Genomic DNA, 18,160 nt, shown 5'->3' with positions numbered 1-18,160 from the left:
GGAGGGTCGGTGTGGACTTATTGGACCGAAGGTCCTATTTCCACACTAGAAATTCTATGGTCTATGAAATAGTTGATGTGTTGGTTTTCATTTACCAAAACTCATTAGATTCAGGCAAGGTTCCTTTAGATTGGAAAACAGCTAATGTAACTCCCTTTATTCAAAAAGGGGAATACAAGAAAGGAGGAAACTACAGGCCAGCAAGCTTCATGGGGAAAATATTAAATATATTGTTAAAGATTTTTATTATTAATGATGTTATAAGAGGACACTTGGATAAGTTCAAGGTATTCAGGCAGAGCTAACATGGCTTTGTTGAAAATAAATCATGTTTAACTAATGTATTGGTTCCTTGTGGAAGTAATTTGTGCTGTAGAGAAAGGGGAATCAGTGTATGTATTAAATTTGGATTTCCACACAGCATTTGATAAGGTACAATATCAAAGGTTACAGCAGGAAATAAAAGCTTGTGGTGTAAAGACTAATATATTGACATGGGTCAAAGATTGGCTTGTTAAAATGAAGCAGAGAGTAGGCATAAATGGGTCTTTTTTTAGACAGGTAGAATGTTACGAGTGGTGTACCACAGGGGTCAGTGCTGGGACCCCAGCTTACAATTTATATAAATGATTAAATGAAGGAACTGAAGGAATGGTAGCTAAATTTGCTGATGACACAAAGATAAGTAGGCAAGTGAATTGCAAAGAGGACATAACGAGGCTGTGAAGGGACATAAATAGTTTAAGTGAGTGGGCAAATATTTGGCAAACGGAATACAATGTAGGAATGTGTGAAATAGTTCATTTTGGCAAAATACAAAAAAGTGTGAGGGTCTTTTCCCTAGGGTGGGGCAGTTCAAAACTAGGGGGCATATTTTTAAGGTGAGAGGAGCAACTTTTAAAAATGACGTGGACAACTTTTTTTTCACACAGAGTGAACTTCCAGAGGAAGTGATGGATGCAGGTGCAGTTCCAACATTTAAAAGACATTTGGATAAGTGCATGAATAGGAAAGGTTTATAGGGAAATGGGCCAAACATAGGCAAGTGGGACTAGTTTAGTTTGGGAAACATGGTCATTGTTGACTAGTTGGATCAAGGCGTCTGTTTCCATGCTGATGACTCTGTGAACATATTATGCAAATGGTAAGAAGTTGCAAAGCTCTGAGATGCAGTGAGATCTGGGTTTCCTTGAGCATGAATCACAGAAGGTTAGCGTGTGGGTTCAGCAAGTAATCAGTAAAGCTTTATTGCAAGGGGAATTGAATGCAAGAGCAGAAAGTTATACTTCAGTTATACAAGGCATTAATGAAACCATTTGTGGAATACTGTGTACTGTATTGGTGACTGTATTTGTGGAAGAATGCTAATGCATTGGAAGCCGTTCAGAAAAGGTTTATTAGACTAATGTTTAGATTGAGTGGATTGCCCTGTGAGGATAAGCTAGGCTGTTTCCTCTGGAACAGTCCTCAACCATTCCAGAAGCTTCCCAAAGCTTTAAGAGTCAGAGGTGACTAGTTTAAAACTAAGAAGGTGCCCTTTTTTAAAAAAAAGAATTTTTTTGGGGGGGTAGGGGGGTTGAGAGTCTTCCTCAAAAGACCACGGAAGCAGAATCTTTAAATGTTTTTAAAGCAAAGGTCAGAAGGTCCTTGATTACCAAGGAGATGAAAGATTGTCGGGGATTGTTATCGAGAATATAGAGTTGAGGTTGAAATCCGATCAGCCATGATCTTATTGAATGGTGGAGAGGCTTGAAGAGCTGAGTAGCCTACTGTTGTTCCTTGTTTGTGCAGACATTCTTTCCCATGTTTTCTTCTCTACTGTATCATTATTGAAGTCGTTTTATGTCTTGACAGTGACTTTAAAATAGAATGTGTCCATTTTTTTCTGACAGTCATTAAGGCCCAGCAGCACTCAGTTATAGTTCATCCTCACAGGTTCGTCCTGTTGAAAACATCTCCATAATGAAACTCAAAACACTTGAAGGATTCATCAGCTTCCAATAGAGAGAACCTACAATAGCTTTCAATCTTGACAATGTGCTATCTGGGGATAGCAGTCTTTTTAGCTTCCAACACTGTTACGTTATGGATTTGTGATTTCCTCTCTGAGCTGATCTGAAATCTGCAGCACAGCTCCACTGTTTAACACAGACTTTCAGAACCAGTAGAAATACCAGTTTGAATGGGACCTACCCGCCACTTCACTTATTTGCTGACTGCTGTTTTACTCTATAAGTCTTAAAATGTCTTCAGTTTGAAAATAAGTTGGAAATTTCCCAAGCAACACAGCTCTTTCTTTTAATATTATTAAAGAACTGATGGGTCAATGAGCTCCTTATCACCTTGGAACACTTCAGTTCAGTAGTCATCTCCTGGTTATTTGACGGACTTTACATTGAGCAGAGAATGATGTGTATATTGCAATATCACTTTGTGCTGTTAATCTGCAGTGCTCTAAAAGGAACCAGTCTTTTAGAGCCGGAGTATTGTTATGTGCTCACCATTAAAGTAATTGCCAGTTATAATGTGATAAGTTCATCGAAGTTAATTGAACTTTACTCATTATCCCACAAGCTATCTGCCCATCTCGTTTAGCTCCATGCTTGGCTCCAGTTTGTTTACATTATCTAAAACATCTAATTGAGCCAGTGTTTTAGAAAGTACATTGTACACAGGGGAGACCAGTTGTCCACTGTCAGTTTAAAATTCAAAATGCTCAACCAATCTTTTGAGAATCATGAATCAGTTTACAATATCATTTGGACTAAACATGAATAGTCTTAGTGTGTTCTACGGATAAAACATGACCCATCGTTGACATTGACTCTGACCATTCATCTGTGCTAAGTTTTCTTTTCCTGTTTATGAACCAGTATCTTGCCAATCCACATCATATCAACAGTCCCGTAGGAATGGAGGATGCGGATTACAAAAAGATGAAAGTTATTTAATGTTGATTAGGAGGACACAATCGATGTGAAAACACGCAAGTAACATGGCACCATTTCTTCCTATCTGGAGATCTCAATTCAGGTTTCATGTCTGTCCAAGCTATTGCTGGACTCGGATAATGCTGAAATTAAAAGTTATTGTTTCATAATTTCAGACGACTCCTCCGAGCACCCTCAGTCCTTCATTATAAGTCAGTTGCTTTCAAATCCTTTTAGTTCAAGGACCCCTTATCAAATGGACCATGGTATTCTCAATTATAGTATTATATAATGTGCACAATATGGATGTGGTACATATAAAGTGTATTTAAAAACTGTTTAAGGTATGTGTGTTATTAGCAAGATAGGAGTGTCTGCCTGCTCATTATGTAGTATGCAGTACTTCAGTTTTTTTTAAACAATGCCTCTTTGGAACGAGGCTAAAATCCATCATCAAAAACTGTCCTTGGTAACAGTGGATCTACCAAATGACATGCACACCCCTCTCAGCATTCCTGCGTAGATGAAACAACCAGCCTGCTCCGTGCGGTATAACAAAAGCCATGTACTGATCACATAACTCTGATATCCATTCGAATGAAGGCTAGAATGAGCATGTGAAAAGAGAAGTCTTTGACATCACATGAGATGACCAATGCACACAAGGTAAACAAAGGACCGTTACAGACACGAGGAGCTGGAGAGCCTTATTTGGAGATTAGGAACAAGCAGACTCGGGGATAGTGTGTGTGCAATCCATATCCCAAACTATTCCAGATCAGTATCTCAATGTGCAGGTAGCAATATACAATATTCTGTGCTGGATATGTGAACAAAAGACCAAAGGAAATAGAGGCAGATGTAGACTGTATGACTCTTTTTGCCTACTACATCATTCATTATGATTGTGGCTGATATTCAGCCTTAACTTCACATTCCTGCCCCCTCACCATATATTTTGATTCCAGGAAACATCAAAATCCCATCTACCTCAGCATTAAATGGAGCACCCATAACCTCCTTGGATAGAGGGTTCCAAAGATGCACAACCTTTGCTTGAGTGAAGGAATTCCTTACTGCAATATGAAAACTCTAATCCTGAGAGAATGCTGCCATGTTCCAGATGCCCCAGCCAGTGGAAACAGCCTCTGTGTCTACCCTGTCCAACCCTTTTAGAATCTCAAACTATTCAATGAGATCACCTCCTATTGTTCTAAATGTCGCACAGTTTAAGTACAGTTTACTCAGCCCTTCATTACCAGTCAAACCCGTCATCTTAGAAACAGGTACAGTTTACTGTCCCATTTCCACGGCAAATTTACAAAGGGAATAAAATAAAACAATGGCGACAAAAATGGTGCAATGCTTTTCAGATATGATCTGACCAAAGCTTTTTATAACTGTAGCAAGATGTCTTTATTATTCTGTTTTAATCCCTTCGCAATAAGGGCCCACATAACCATTTGTCTCCCTAATTGGTTACTGTATCTGAACACAAATGTTGCTTTTCTTGTAGGGATATACCCATGTCTCTCTGAACGTTTACACATTTTGCACGTTTTAAAGAACATTAAGTTATCTCAGTCTAAAATTACCTCCTTGTACCTCCCAGCCCATCCATTTCAATTTGCTTCTCTAAGGCAGCCTGAAACCTTCTTTAGCTAAACTTCTGATCATCTTCCCTAATCTCCCTCTCTGGCTCAGTATCATTTCTGATTTGTTTTTTTGTGAAGCACTTGGTACTGTGTAAATACTAATGTTTGGTTAGAATTTCTTGAAAAAGATTGCAAAGTGTGAACAGTCATCCTCATTTAGTCAGCTTTGGTAAGGAGAGAAATCTCATGATTTATGAATCGTCATAATCTGCTGGCCAGTTTGAACTCCTTTATCATTTCTTAATTTTAAAAATTTATTTGTTGTGAGGATCTCTGGCAAGGTTACGATACATTCCTTCCTAAGTTTCCCTGGGATTACAGTGAATCACTCCAGTTCATGTAGTGTGGTTACACATCCAGTACTGTTATGTTCTAAGAAAACCATATCTTCCCCTTATCTCCCAGTCTCCCCAGGATTGTCATGATTTACACATTAACTTCACCAGACAAAGGTATGCTTAGTAATTGAGGCAGTTGTTGTGCAATGGTAGTGTTCCTATCTCTGAGCTGGAAGGTCCAAATTCAGCTCCCAGCTGCTCCAGAGCTGTGTCATAACAAGTCTGAACAAATTGATTTTAAAATATCTAGACCTAGTATCGGTCCCATTTTTAACGTTGACATTGTTTATGAATATCACAATCAGAATCTCTAGATTCGAAAGGAAACGATACAAAGTGTGGAGTCTCCCTTCTTCAGGTTGATTGATGATCTTTAAAACTGAACTTTGAAATAAGTTGTTCGTTTTCCTTTCTGTCATTTGTTTATCCACCTTACCCATTCTTTCACTTTTCTAAATTTTTCTTTCTTTATATGATTTAACATTGAATTTACCTTTTCTAATTCACCCTCCTTCTCAGTCTTTTCTCGCTTTAGTTTTAGATTTCGTGTTAATCTCATTCATTAAAGAGATGTACCATTTTATCCTTTGTCCACAGTGTCCCAGATATACCATTGCTGTTTTTGAATCATTGTCAGCTCAGCATTCTTTCATTCTAATGGGCAGCATTTTTGAAGCTGAGGGGGTATGGAAGCAGGCTTAACTATTAGGACACACTTTTAGATACCCCTGCTTTGGCATAGCCTGAGCCAATGTGGTTTTCTTCAATCTCAGTGCTTACTTTAAGCCCAGTATAGCACGGTGTATTATCTTGAATGTTGTACAAAATACTATCATAGACTAAGTCTTTTCCCGTATGGACTGTTTTCAGAAGCACCAGTACAAACATCTCTTGTGAAACTTCATTAATTTCTTAGGACACAGGTGCTTCTTTCCTGTTGGTTCATTATCACTGTGAAGGTCAATCAAAGTGCATTTCACTCCCTTTCAATTTCATCATCACCTCGTCCTTTTAAAACATGTTTTCTGAATATTTCTCATTTATATGGTGCACGCGGTATATTCTACATTTCTAGTTAAGGATAGCAAAGCATTTTACCACCTTGTATTCTATTGGGAAAAGGTTGAGTGATGGGTATATGTTCCTAAACTAAAAGCTTCCTTATATACTTGAACAATTTAACTTGTGCCTGAGGCAGTAAACATTCTGTCATATTAAATTACTATTTGTGTAATTGTGTAAACTTTTGATTAGGAGTGGGTTTTTTTAACAACATGTTATATTTCATGGAAAATTAAAGACAGGCTGAAATGATAATATTTCATCATGTTGTCATCCAGAGATTATCAGAGATTGCCTACAGTGTAGAAGTAGGCTATTTGGCCCATCGAATCCACACCAACTCTCCAAACAGCATCCCATCCAGACCATCCCTGCCTCCCCTCACCCGATCCAAACTGCATAACCCTGCATTTCCCGTGGTTAACCCAGCTAGTCTGCACACTACAGGGGAATTTAGCATGGCCAATCCACCTAACCTGCACATCTTTGAACTGTAGGAGGAAACTGGAGCACCCACACAGACATGAGAGCACGCAAACTCCACACAGACAGTCATCCAAGGGTGGAATTGAACCTGGATCCTTGGTGCTGTGAGGCAGCAGTGCTATCTGAATGTTGTACAACACACTGGCATTGACCAGAGTATATAAGTGTAAAACAGCGTACCATCACCTTGTTCCTTTTGGTTGGGTATACTTCTGCCATCCTACATTTTAATTGTCCATAATCATATCTGCAAATGTAATAGAATAAGAAAAGGCATTTAAGTTGAAAATCATGAAGGCACCACAAAGAAGCTGGGAGTTCTGCCTTAACATAGAACATTACATTGCAGTACAGGCCCTTTAGCCCTCGATGTTGCGCTGACCTGTCATACCAATCTGAAGCCCATCTAACCTACACTATTCCATGTACGTCCATATGCTTGTCCAATGACGACTTAAATGTACAAAAAGTTGGCGAATCTACTACCGTTGCAGGCAAAGCATTCCATACCCTTACTACTCTGAGTAAAGAAACTACCTCTGACATTTGTCCTATATCTATCACCCCTCAATTTAAAGCTATGCCCCCTCGTGCTCTCCTTCTGTAACATTCTTTGCCTTCCCGGTAGAATTAGTTGTTGGCTGTTTCACTGCAATTTTTATTGAGTCTGTGAATTACTATTGATGACTATTTTGTGAAAATGTGTTTGAAAGAGAGAAGTTTCCTCTTCTGTTTTGCTTTTCAGGTTTTCATTCACTGGAGGTAATTTTAATTTTGTGATGGTGTAAAATTGATGACAGCAAATCAGCCGTCTGTTTCATATCTCCCTAAATTTTAATTCTGTTGACTTTAATCAAAGTATTAATTGAAGAGATGAGCAACAAGCTCATTATGATCTGTTCTACACCATTGCATGAAATCAATTGACCTTAATGGAGGTTGTTACATCAACACACAGTATCTATAGTACCTACTTACCTCAAAGCAACAGAATTTATCCCTCATGTCAAATTAGACGCAAACGGGAACAAATAAGGTTCATGACAGTTTTAAATTAATGAAAATGAACTTGGGATCCTTTTGTGTAGGTGGCTCAGTAGGTATAGTTACAAAAATCAGCAGAGGTTTGATAAGTGGATTTTTAAATCAAACAGGAGTGCTTTTCTAGTGGGGGTGGTGGTGATGAGCATTTGTTTTTCACAGTCATTTGTCTCTGTGGCTTAATTGGCTGTGACACGAGAATAACTTGCAGTGCCAATATAACTTTAACACAGTAAAATGTCCCAGAGTACCTCACCAAGTCACAGTTGACAGAAAGTTCCCACAAACAACAATCAGATCACTGTACATTACATCAGTTTTGGATCTTAGTTGAGGGGGAGATGTTGGCCTGGACACCAGGACAAATGCTAGATTATGTATTTGTCACATACAACAGCTCGTTAGATCCAAGCTTTCTTTCATCCAGCTCTTCCAACTTCCAAGAATAACACAACATTGTGGGCCTGTTCTGTGCTGTACTTTTCTATGTTCTATGTTCTAATAACCTTGAGCCTCTTGCCTGCGCACTTCACTAATGCCTTTGCATTGCCAAATGGAGAAAATTCACTCTGTCTTCCACCATACTATGCTGAAAGGGGATATAGTAAATCAGGATCCTTGCAATTTTGATTTAAATTTTCAAGTCCTTTGCAATTAAGTTATTTTTGAAATCTGGGCAGATCATGATAAGAAATAATTAACTTCTTTTGATATTAGAAATCCTGTACGTTATTTGTGATAATAAAACTGAATCAATTTCTTAAATCAAAAATCATCACTTCTGAAAAGATAAACTTGAGCTAGAATCAACACTTACCAATTGCACAAATAAATTGACAACAGGCCTGAATTGTCTGAGATTCTCGTGTTGGTTATTTATATCCAATATAAAATTAGGCTTTTTAAGGTCTAGTTAACACGATGACATATATCTGATGTGCATACATTTTTTTTTAACTTGTTTCTCTACGTGGCTATTGTGTGTTCCTCCCATTAAAAACATGCGAACAGATAATGCAAAACCAAAGAATGTTATGAAATGTGTAAATAGGATGAACTAGCTCCCTTTGTCCTGAAAGAAAAATGGGTGTCTTTTTTCATGAATCACTGAAAGTTAGTTGCAGCAAGAGAGAAAGAAGGCAAGTAATATCTGGGCTTTTATTACAAGAGGATTTGTGAATGAAAGTAAAGATGTCTTTCTGCATTTATATGGAGCCTTGGAGCTACCATGCCTGGAATATTGAGTGCAGTTTTGATCTCTTATCTATGAAAATATGTACATGCCATGGGGGGAGTGTGACAAAAGTTCACCAAATTTATAGGGTGGAGGAATGGTCTTATGGGGACAGATTAAATAGACTGGGTCTTCATTCTCTAATGTTTAGGAAAATGAGAAGTGAACTCGTTCAGGCATACACATACAAACAGATTCAGGAACAGCTTCTTCCCTGCTATTATCAGACTTTTGAAAGGACCTCTTTAATATTAGTGTTGATCTCTCTCTGCACCTTCTCAGCAGCTGGAACATTGTATCCTGCGCTCTGTTCTGTTACCCTAATGCCATTGTATAGTAGGATTTGATTATGAAACATGTAAGACCACACTTTTCACTGTACCTCAGTGCACATGACAGGAATAAATCAACTCAAAGTGCCAATGTTTATGTTGCTAGGATGACTAGCTGTACTTTCCATTTGCACTGTGTCAATGATTTAGATATGGAAGCAGCATGTGTTAACCTCTCAGTCTGCAGTCACTGTGCTATTCATTTCCTGCAGTCAAAGACTGTAGGAAGTGGACATGCAGTCAGCAAATTTAATGCAGGCATATCAAATTCTCCCCTGCAACAAGTAAATACCTTCAAGGAAAAATAGTGTCTGTGATTGGCTGAAGTTTCAACATAATCACTATAGAAACTAAAGGCTGGATTGTTTCAACACGGGTCAAAAAGAAATGTAGGCCTTTGTTTAGATGTTTGCTTGATTCAACAGTTAACGCTTATTGTTAGAAATCAGTTGGTTATTTCCACCCAGGGAAGATAGTAGTGGTTTACACACTGACACAATAAGAAAGAAAGACTTGCACTCAGATATCACCGTTCACCTCAGCTCATTGCAAAGTGCTTCACAGCCAAATCAGCACTTTTAAATTGGAATTCTAGCAATAATGTTATGCACAGCAAGGTCCAAACAGTATGATTAAAGATTAGATAGTGACATTGCTTGAAGGAGCAACATTGACCAGAACACGAGAGAGAACTCCTCTGGTCATCTTCGAAATGGTTCCAAAGGATCATTTGTCCACCTAAGGGCAGATGGAATCGTGATTTAATATCTCATCTGAAAGTTGGCAACTCTGGCATTATTGAGAACTGTTGAGACAATGTTCATCCTCAAAAACCAAAATCAAAAGCCACATGACACCAGGTTATGGTCCAACAGGTTTATTTGAAATCACAAGCTTTCAAAGCGCTGCTCGTTTGTCACTTCACCTGACAAAGCAGCAGCACTCCAATAGCTTGTGATTTCAAATAAACCTGTTAGCCTATAATCTGGTGTCATGTGACTACTAACTTTGTCCACTCCAGTCCAACACTGGCACCTCTATATCATAAAGCAGGTAGGCGATCAAAATGGTTTACTTTTCAGAAGCAGCAGTACAATACAATTTATAGTATAGATCCATTGGAACAAGGCTTTTCTGAAGAACTGCCACTAATTGACATTGTATGTTGCACTGATGGGTTGGGCTAGGTTTTGTTAGTCAGATGGTGGACGTAGAGCAGAGATGGGTAGGAGGGAGACAGTGAGTATGGTAACAAGTGATTGGGAGAGGTGCCAGAAAGGAGGTAGTGAGGGGATGAGGAAATGACGAGATGGGAGGCAGATGGTGAGTCGAGCGATGAGGGGTTGTGAGGGGATGGTGAGTGGAATACTGAGAGTTGGGAGGAAAGTGGTGAGCTGTGTAGCAAACTCAGTAAACAACGGGCACGTAATACCAATGTTGGTATTAGGAGAACCCACCTTTGTGTTGATGGATATCAAGTGGGCATATGCAGTTAATCTAATATGGCAGCAGCAAACAAGAGGCAATTTAAAAAAAACAAATTCTCCATGTACATTTTACCAAGAAGTGGGTCTTTGTTATTGGACCTGCAGATGTTTGCATGTGAAGCAACTCAGTCCATGGTGCTGGAGGAGGGAACTCGGTCACTGGAAGGTCTCAAAATTGATCAAGCAGAATTGTTGAATGGACTGTTGGTTCTTTAAAGTTGACACGGCACCTGGATTTGATGAGAGGCATCCCATGACTTTAAAGGAGGCGAGTGTGGAAATGCTGGTGGCACTGGCTATGATCTTTCAGTCTTTGGGGAGATACCAAAAGAGTGGAAAATTGCAACATTATGCCCTTGTTCAACAATGGCTGTAAGGATAGGTTCAACAAAAAGAAATGAGTCAGTTTAATTTCAGTGATTGGGAAGCTTCGAGACAATGATTCAGGATCGAATTAGCAGTTACATGGGAAAAGTTGGATTCGAATAGGAAGAGACAGTATGGATTTCTAAAGGAAAATTTATGTTTAACTAACTTGCTGAAGTCTTTTGGGAGTGGTAGCAGAAAGACTCGATGAAGGGAAGACTGTTGATTTGATTTAGTGGACTTTCACAAGGTTTTTGATACAGTGCTGCACAACAGACTTGTGAGGGAGGTTATAGGTCATGGTATAAAATAGACAGTAGCAGCATGGATGTTAAATTAGCTGAGTGATGGCAAACAGACAGTAATAGTCAATAGATACTTTACAGGCTGGAGGAAGGTTTGTAGTGGTGTGCCCCTTGGGTCGATATTGGGATGCTTGCATTTCCTGATGTATATTAATGATCTGGGACTTGGTGTGCAGGGGACAATTTCAAAGTCTGCAAATGACATGAAACTTGGAAGGACTGTAAACTGCAAAGAGGATAGTGTGAAACTCCAAAAGATCATTGACAAGTTGGTGGAATGGGTGGATAGGTGGTAGATGAGGTTCAATGCAGGAAAGTGTGAGGTGATGCACTTTGATAGGAAGAACATTGAAAGGTAATGTATAAGAGGAGGTACAATTCTAAAATGTTTATGGGTATAGATTATTGGAAGTTTCAGGACAGATATTGATTTGTTGACTGTATCTTAGTACATGCGACAATAATAAATAAATTGGAAGTGTTGTTTTGTATACTTTATAGGCAGACTGTATGAACAAAGTGCATCAGGGTAGCAGAACAGAGTGCAGAATGCAGTGTTACAGCTGAAAGAAGGTGTAGAGAGAGAGATCAGAATTAACATTTGAGAGGTCCTTTCAAAAGTCTGGTAGCAGCAGAGAAGAAAATTTTATATCTTCTCAGTGGACCATAGTGGGATGAGAGGAGTCTTTGATTATGTTTTCTTGCTTTTCTGAGGTAGCGGATAGTATAAGTAGAGTCAACGGATGGAAGACACAGAGAGTGGTAAGTAGAGCATACAGTACCTTCAACCTTATTAATAAGGGAATAAATTACAACAGCAAGAAGGTGATGTTGAACTCATAAACTAACGTCTTAGACCTCCACGGAACATTATGTGCAGTTCTGGGTGCCACATTATCGGAAAGATGTGAACTCCTTGAAGAGTGTGTGGAAGTGATTGACAAGAATGGTTCCAGGGATGAGGAACTTCAGTTACGAGGATAGATTGAGGAAGTTGGGACTTGTCTCCTTGGAGGGAACAAGGCTGAAAGGAGACAGGTATTCAAATCATGGGGAGGCTGAATAGATTGGATTTGGATAAACTGTACCCACTCGTAAAAGAAATTTGAACAAGAATGTATTGATTTAAAGTGATCTGCAAACGAAGCAAGGACCAAGTGATGAAAAGCTCTTTCACACAGCTCTTTCACTCCACCTAACACAGAGTAGTTAGGGAGATGAATGCACTCCCTGGAAATGTTCAACGGAGACATTCAAGAGGGCATATGGATAAAAATAATCTGGAATGAATGGGTAGTGTGGTGAAACCAAAAATTGGCAATGCTGTTGTTTTAACGATCCGGTACAGGCACAATGGGTGGAATGGCCTCCTCCTATGCCATAACACCTCTGTAATAGTATGGTTCTCTGCCAAGACTCTATCTGCAGCTCATCTGCTGCAGGCAGATGCAGGTCGTTTGTCATCTAGGATACACTCAAACAACATCTAAGATTTATACACTTGTAGAGGAGGTATAACGTGGTGTTCCTGGCTTCTGCGTCTTCATAGGTATTGGATAGATAGAGTCATAGAGATGTACAGCATGGAAACAGACCCTTCGGTCCAACTCATCCAGACTGACTAGCTATCCCAACTCAATCTAGTACCACTTGCCAGCACCCGGCCCATATCCCTCCAAACCCTTCCTATTCTTATACCGTCCAAATGCATTTTAAATGTTGCAATTATACTAGCCTCCACCACTTGCTCTGGCAGCTCATTCCATACACGTACCACCCTCTGTGTGAAAAGTTGCCCCTTAGGTCTCTTTTATATCTATCCCCTCTCACCCTAAATCTATGCCCTACAGTTCTGGACTCCCTGACCCCAGACTTTGTCTATTTATCCTATCCATACGCCTCATGATTTTATAAACCTCTATAAAATCACCCCTCAGCCTCCGACGCTCCAGGGAAAACAGCCCTAGTCTATGCAACCTCTCCCTATAGCTCAAATCCTCCAACCCTGGCAACATCCTTGTAAATCTTTACTGAACCCTTTCAAGTTTCACAACATCTTTCCGATAGGAAGGAGATCAGAATTGCACGCAATATTCCAAAAGTGGCCAAAACAATGTCTTGTACAGCTGTAACATGTCCTCCCAACTCCTATACTCAATACTCTGACCAATATTCTAACAGTATTCTAACAGATGAAAGGCTTAACAGACAATCAATTTTTCAATGTATAATTTCAGTTACATCACACTGCAAATTTTTGCTATAAATTCTGTGTTACGATTGAGCCCTCCACTATCACCTGATGAAGGAGCGTCGCTCCGAAAGCTAGCGTGCTTCCAATTAAACCTGTTGGACTATAACCTGGTGTTATGTGATTTTTAACTCTGACCAATAAAGGTATTGCCAGCTCTTCCTTCACCAACATTATTTTCAGTCTCAAATAGCAGATTTTCCATACATATTATTACTTTGTGATCTACCTGCTGCTAAACTATAGCAAGGTTAAATGTTAATTACCCACTGTATATAGTAAATGATCTGTGTATCCAATTATGCTGTACAAACATACACCTTGTTAGTATCACAACAAGCTTGCCTATCAGTATTAAATGAATCTTACTGATGTCTGTAGAGTCACCGGCAGTTTGTTAATGAACTCAGGTGATAGAAGTATATCAGCTAATCTTGCAGCAAGACTTTGACTGGTGTTGGCGTTCTTGTCTCTGGGTCCTTTGTTGCAGGGTTTCTAGAGAAATTCAGGAGCAGTATCTCTGAAGAGAAAATTTGCTGAGTTTCTCCAGTAGTTTCTGATTTTGTTTCTGATCTGCAGTTCTTTGTTATCTTTCCAGGCTGTGATTAAAATGGACGTTTAGCATGCTTCCTTTCATTGTTCAGACTTTGAGTATAGGGGTTGGGATGTTATGTTGAAGTTGTGCAAGTCATTGATGAAGCCTCTTCTGGAATACTGTGTCCTGTTCTAGTCGCCCTGTTACAGGAAGGATATTATTAAACTGAAGAGGTTTCGGAACAGATTTACTCGCATGTTGCTGGGTATGGAGGGTTTGAGTTGTAAAGAAAGGTAGGTAGTTTGGGAGTTTTTTTTCTCTGGAGCATAGGGAGTTGAGAGGTGACCTTTATAGAGGTTTGTAACATCATGAGGGATATAGATTGAGTTAATGGTAGGTGTCTTTTCCCTAGGAGGAAGGATTTCAAGACTAGGGAGCACATTTGTAAGGTGAGAGGAGAAAGATTTAAAAAACACGAGTGGCATTATTTTTACACAGAGGGAGGTTTATATGTGCAATGAACTTCCTGAGAAAATGGTAGATGTTGGCACAGTTATGACATTTAAAAGACAAAGTTTGTGCTCGTTGTTGTGGTTCTGTTCGCCGAGCTGGAAGTTTTTGTTGCAAACGTTTCGTCCCCTGGCTAGGCGACATCATCAGTGCTTGGGAGCCTCCTGCGAAGCGCTTCTTTGATGTTTTCTCCGGTGTTTATAGTGGTGTATTTAAAAGACACTTGGATAAGTACATGAATAGGAATGGCTTGGAGAGATATGGGCTAGGTGCAGGCAGGTGGGACTAGTTCAGCTTGGGATTATGCTAGGCATGGACTTTTTGGACCTAAGGGTCTGTTTCTGTGCTGTATGACTATGATTCTCCTCCAGTCTTACAAGTGAAGACAAATGCTCCACTCTGATTTCTAGGCTGACATTAAGCTGGGGATGCTCATATCCGATTAGTGTAAGCAACATTCCTTGCCCGTTCATCAGTGCACTGCATCACTCAGAGTTGGAAATATGAAAATAACTCCCTATTGGTTCCTTACAGTGGAATATTTGAAACAGAAAATAAGAGTAGGAATAATCCATCTGACTATTCAAAGTTACTCCGCCATTCAATATAATCATGGCTGACCATCTCAGTCCCCTGACCCCACTCTCTCCTCATACCCTTTGATCCCTTTAGCTTTAAGAATTATACCTTCTTGAAAGCAATTAAAGTTTTTGCCTCAGTCACTTTCTGTGACAGAGAATCCTACTTATCATACAGCTATTTCCCCTCATCTCAGTCCTAAATTTCCTCAATCCCTATCCTTAAACTGTGGCCTATGTCAAAATAAACATTAAAAGGCTCTTTAAAGTGATCTCCGTGCTCACAAAAAGATTAAAATATGTTAAGACACTCCCTTGCAAAAGTACACTCAACATTATTGGTGAGGATGATAGCTTTTATCTCTTGAGATTGGTTGGGTTTATTCAACAGGAAGGTACAGCTGTTTACAGAATACATTGGTTTGGAAATTGTGAGGAGATTCTGACCAGTTAACAGGGAGAAAATTGAGCATCTGTGATTTTCTGATGAAGTGCTTTCATGTATGTTAATCTGCTTTGAGATCAACCAACAAGGAAATCCCACCTTTTATTGTGAATCTTTCAAAAATCAGGTGCTCTTTAATCTAACTCCATACCAATGGATCGTACAAAAGTGTTTCTGCTTGTACCTTAACATTGATTTTACTGTTGCTGGTATGAAGGAATTGTCTCTCACTTCTCTACTAGCTTTCAGAAGATTAATTACTTGTCCTTAGCTGCCTATCTTAATATTTTCAGTCTGCATGAAATGTAGGTTCTTTGCAACACTGAAGTATATCAATTGTCCCACTTTCATGCTTTTATTGAGCTATTTAACAACTTGTTTCGCATGCTGTTTTTACGAATAGTGCACAACCTGTTTGGTGGATGACTTTCTCCAGTTGCTGTTTGCCAGTTTATTTTCTTACCTCTCTGGTCCTTTTATTAGGGCTCATTCCTACACCAGCTACTATGCAGTAACCTCTTTCACCTTTCCATCAAGACCTAACCTTGTTAACCAAGCATCAGATGAGAGCTCCCTGAACCTCCCCAGGTTGGTGTTACATTTGTATTGGCAGTAAGGACATTTTCAAGGTCTAGCTTTCAGACAAAAAGTGAATTCAGGAAGTTCTGTAAATTCCAGAAATGAGTTTTATATTCCAAAAAATAGTATGTACCAGCAGTAACGGGCTCAAAGTATGATTCTTGTTTTAAACAGCTAATTAGCAGTCCTCATGTCAGTAAGTGCAAAGATTTTAAAGTGTGAAAAAGAGAGAGACCTGAGGTTTTTAATGAACTGAATTTAGATATTCCCTATCAAATGCTTCGAAATAGTTCTATTTCTTAAAGTTCTTTACTGGGATAGGTTTTGACGGAAGGTTGTTTCAATGACATTTCCTGTGGTTTTCCAGGAACTCAGGATTTGAATCCCTCATTCCAGGTGGTTTCATGAACTGTTTCTCCCCATCATCACATCTGTACTGTTCTCCCTGCTCAGTGAATGGCACAGTGCTGATAATAGATGCGCATATGAAAGTATTAACCACTTAACCTCTATATGTTCAACGTGGCAACCTTGCTGAGGCATTGGGAACACTTACTGTATTACAATTAGAAGGAAACTACCCTATCCATGAGATAGAAGGGAAATTTTAAACCTTGTTATTTTTCTGAGTTTGATATGTGGTAATAAAATTCCTTTGGTCAAAATTTGTAGCAAAAATATTCTCTAAATACAAAATAGTTCTTTGACATTTTTCTCTCAGTATAATTGTGAGCTTCAAAACTCTGAAATTTATTATCCTTTTATAAGATTCCAACATTTATTTAAAGTACATTTGACTACAAGTTAACTTATGAGACCTATTTTGGATATTGTTGTTCAGTTGATTTTCTGAGTTGCTCAATCAGAATATTTCCACTCAAAACGTTTCTCTCCAAAATGACAAAAAGCATCCTTTAGACATTTAATTGGTGTTTCTCAATAACTGTATCAGTCAGGTCTTGCTAAATGCAATATCACCAATTTCTGAAACTTGTGTTTAACGGTTAAAGTATATTGCAGGGGTTTTTATCCTAACATATTACAATGCAATTATTCTTGACGTGGCTATTCAAAACTTACATATAAATATGCATTGATGGTATATGAATTGCTTTGCTTCATGAAAGAGAATCAATTCCTCAGTGTTGCAACATCCCAATGATTCAGAGGGTATCAGCCTGATACTGAAGATTGGTAACTGGCAGGAAGATGTTTAGTCTGCAGACACTGATGACATTGGCTCATTTTCGAGATTCAGCAGGACTGGTGAGATCGCTGTGGGGCTTCTCTGTGAAAACACTGGCAGATATTATGCACTTTGCTTCGTTTTTAAGCAAACATTTGTTACAGTGTGCTGATTGTTTTTTTTCCCTAAATGATCTTCTGTCTGTCTACAGCCTTCCACCCAGAAAATTGTATTCATCGTTTAGCAAGCCAGATCTGCTGAACACACCTTCAGAGGAGAAAGCAATGAAAACAAGCCCTGGAGAAAAAAGCATTTTCAAGTAAGTCAGAGCAGTGAAAGAGAATTTGATTATCTGTGGTTAGTAAGCACAAGTTGTTTTTGTAACAAGTGTATAATGCAGCAAGTAAATTTGGAACTCTGAATAACCACAATTCCATCATTGCTGAAAAGGCAGCCATATTACTTGAGCTTTTCATCTTGTGAATTTGAGGACAAATGCATGAAAATTAAGTTTATGTTACAGTAATTTATACTCCAGAAGAGGTAACTAGTTGGTTGGTAAGTTGATTCTGATTGGCCAAGATATTGCCACGGAGATGGTAGTGGGGAACTGTTGACTTCTAAACTCCTGTATAATTGAAAAGAAGCATAAGGCTTGAACATATTCCTTTTATTTGGACAGAACAAGGTTTCTGCATATTCATGTATGTCACTTCTAGTAACTGTCTTAAAGCCATGTTATGAGCTCAACTAATAATTTTAAATTGGTTATTAGTGTAGCTCAGGATTGTTCAGCAATTGCTGCCCAAACACAGATTCACATCTAACAGGAGAGATTTC

At 38.9% G+C, this 18,160-nt stretch overlaps 1 protein-coding gene across 3 annotated transcripts in view; it reads left to right on the top strand.

Annotated features, from left to right (window-relative positions):
* The window catches only part of fhod1 (formin homology 2 domain containing 1), a 313,847-nt gene that overhangs the window by 243,802 nt on the left and 51,885 nt on the right, over window positions 1–18,160 (top strand). For 2 of the 3 annotated variants that reach the window (XM_043707126.1, XM_043707127.1), the window contains exons 11-12: window positions 16,039–16,143; window positions 17,532–17,639. In XM_043707126.1, coding sequence (XP_043563061.1) covers window positions 16,039–16,143; window positions 17,532–17,639 — 213 coding nt within the window. The remainder of the gene's footprint in view (window positions 1–16,038; window positions 16,144–17,531; window positions 17,640–18,160) is intronic. The other variant, XM_043707128.1, reaches the window with a different exon arrangement.

The sequence above is a fragment of the Chiloscyllium plagiosum genome, chromosome 17 (assembly GCF_004010195.1).
Source record: "Chiloscyllium plagiosum isolate BGI_BamShark_2017 chromosome 17, ASM401019v2, whole genome shotgun sequence".
Classification (NCBI taxonomy): domain Eukaryota; kingdom Metazoa; phylum Chordata; class Chondrichthyes; order Orectolobiformes; family Hemiscylliidae; genus Chiloscyllium; species Chiloscyllium plagiosum.
Note: the sequence above shows the minus strand (reverse complement) of the source record. Positions and strands in the feature narration are given on the sequence as shown.